The 2,311-nt window shown below is 33.0% G+C and overlaps 1 protein-coding gene across 2 annotated transcripts in view; it reads right to left on the reverse strand.

Annotated features, from left to right (window-relative positions):
- SLC7A11 (solute carrier family 7 (anionic amino acid transporter light chain, xc- system), member 11) overlaps nt 1-2,311 on the reverse strand; it is a 109,879-nt gene that overhangs the window by 75,818 nt on the left and 31,750 nt on the right. For both annotated transcript variants that reach the window (XM_012654769.1, XM_012654761.1), the window contains exon 6: nt 1,326-1,370. In XM_012654769.1, coding sequence (XP_012510223.1) covers nt 1,326-1,370 — 45 coding nt within the window. The remainder of the gene's footprint in view (nt 1-1,325; nt 1,371-2,311) is intronic.

The following is a 2,311-nucleotide window of genomic DNA, read 5'->3' on the forward strand; positions in this document are numbered from 1 at the left end:
TCATATTTCTTAACAAAACAGCTTTTCACGTGTTTAAATTACATATTGATTTGCATAGCAGTTGAATCTGATGCCATGAAACATCATTTTAACCTCAATTGCTGGCTTATGTGTTCTAAACTTTGACATCCCTGATACTTGGCCAGATCTAATTGGCTTATTATCTCCCAAGATACCTGGTGTCAGAATTTCTTAGTCTATCTTAATCGGAATTGTCAACTCTTAGGCATATTCACTGATGTCCAGGCTATTTCCTACTGGCTCACTTTTGTTCCTGCTGTTCCTTTTCCTAGAAATCAATGTATGTTTGTTCATGTGCATGAATGTGTCTCTTTCTCTCTCTCTCTCTTCTCTTTACCTAAGGAACATTAACTCATCATTTGAGACACTATATAAGCAACACCATCCTGGGTAGAATTAAGTATTTCCCACTTTCCTCTTTGCCAAACTGGGTAAATAATCTATTATGGTATCAATTACACTGTTACCTTTGTTTGGTTAAACATTTGACTCATTGACTGGGCAATAAAATACTTGAAGACAAGTCTCATTGATCACATAAGCTGTTCCTAGCACAATGGTTGGAACATAGCAGATATTCATTAGAAATGAAATGAATTAAATAACCATAAAATTTAGTCTACATTTTACAGTATGGTTCTTTCATATTCCCTCTTTGGTCCATGATGTTTTTTTTTGCTATTTTTCTGCATGAAGTCAATGTTTATACACAAATCATAAAAATAATTCATTTTCTAAGCAAGTACATTTTAGAAACACTATGTAAATCATCATCAAATCATCTAACTATAAAATTGTTACCTAGGAAGAAAGAGTAAAAACAATATCAGCTATTAAAATTTACAACTTCTTATCACAGTCCTCAGGTATTTCTAGGCTTTCATAACTAATTTTCCATTAATTACATTACTCTCTTTAATTGGATAGTTATGAAAAAAGTGTACATGAATTTTTAGAAACAATCAACTTTTTTAGTTTGAGTTACACTGTGTGTAGCTGAAAGTCTATGTTAAGTTATATGCATGTGTTTATATGAGACAGGTTACCTAAAATATAACTTTATTCTTTACTGCTTTCAGGTTACTAGGCACTTTAATATGAATGTAGAATATACAATTAAGTTATTAGTATATAATTCATGATAAAATCAAATAAATTTTGTCTGCCTAGGAGAATAATAATGATTATGATGACAATAAAGTTGACTAGTGCACACTGAATTCCTTCTACAGGTCTACTTTTTCAACTATGTAATCTTAAACTTTATTTTTCATAAAAATTTCAGAGTAAATATGGCTACTTACTTTTCAGGATTTTCCACTTCTTCAGTAACAAAATTGAGGTAAAACCTAAAATACATAAATAATAAATAATTTACATACTATTTTAATATGTTTTTCCATTGTAGTCCAACATTTCAAATTTTAAGTATTTAAAACTGAACTAAGAAGTATGAAAACTTTATAAAAAATACTTTTAGCAAGATGAAAATATCCAACAACCAAAAATTCCCACGAATCATTTTTTGATGAAACTCTATTTGTGAAGTGCTTCTCATATGTCAGACACTGGGCGAATGCAAGTGAAAAGTCCATAGTCTCTGTCCACAAGGAGCTCATGATTTACAGGATGGCCTACGTAGAGCGTGATGCAGTGTAGAAGCATTGCTGGAGCAAGGACGTGGGAGCCAGAGGACAGGTCTAGCCCAATCTAGTAGATCAAAGAAGGTTTTTTAGAGGAGGCATCACCCAACTTGAGCCTTCAAGAATTGCTTAGCCACTTTGAGCCCTGGTGAAGTGGTGTAAGGACATTCCAGACTGAGCACAGCACATGAGCACAGAAGTGTGGCAGAGTGGCTATGCATGGAGTTATGAGAAACAAGTTCAATGTTCTGCGGTACAAGTGTGGCAGAGGGAGTGGGAACAGAATGTAAGTACAAGATGACCTTTGAATCCTGGGAATCCAAGTATTAGTGGTGGAGACAAGTCAATCAAAACTTATGGTGACACTTATATAAGTGTCACAGCAACATTTCTCAGCTTTAGGGAACCACTATTGGCTTCTTAGATAGTATGAATGCAGTGCACAAGTAGGAACTGAAAATGGTATAAATAATAATGTATTTTACATTTCAAAATTGCTGAGAGAGTAAATTTCAAATGTTCTCACCATGAAAAATGATGTTTTTGAGATGAATATATTAATAACTTGATTTAATTATTCTGTTTTATATTCATAAATGACTCTGTACCCCATAAATATATACAGATGCTCCTTGACTTATAATTTG

The sequence above is a fragment of the Propithecus coquereli genome, unplaced genomic scaffold (assembly GCF_000956105.1).
Source record: "Propithecus coquereli isolate 6110/MARCELLA unplaced genomic scaffold, Pcoq_1.0 Scaffold112, whole genome shotgun sequence".
In the NCBI taxonomy this organism is placed as follows: domain Eukaryota; kingdom Metazoa; phylum Chordata; class Mammalia; order Primates; family Indriidae; genus Propithecus; species Propithecus coquereli.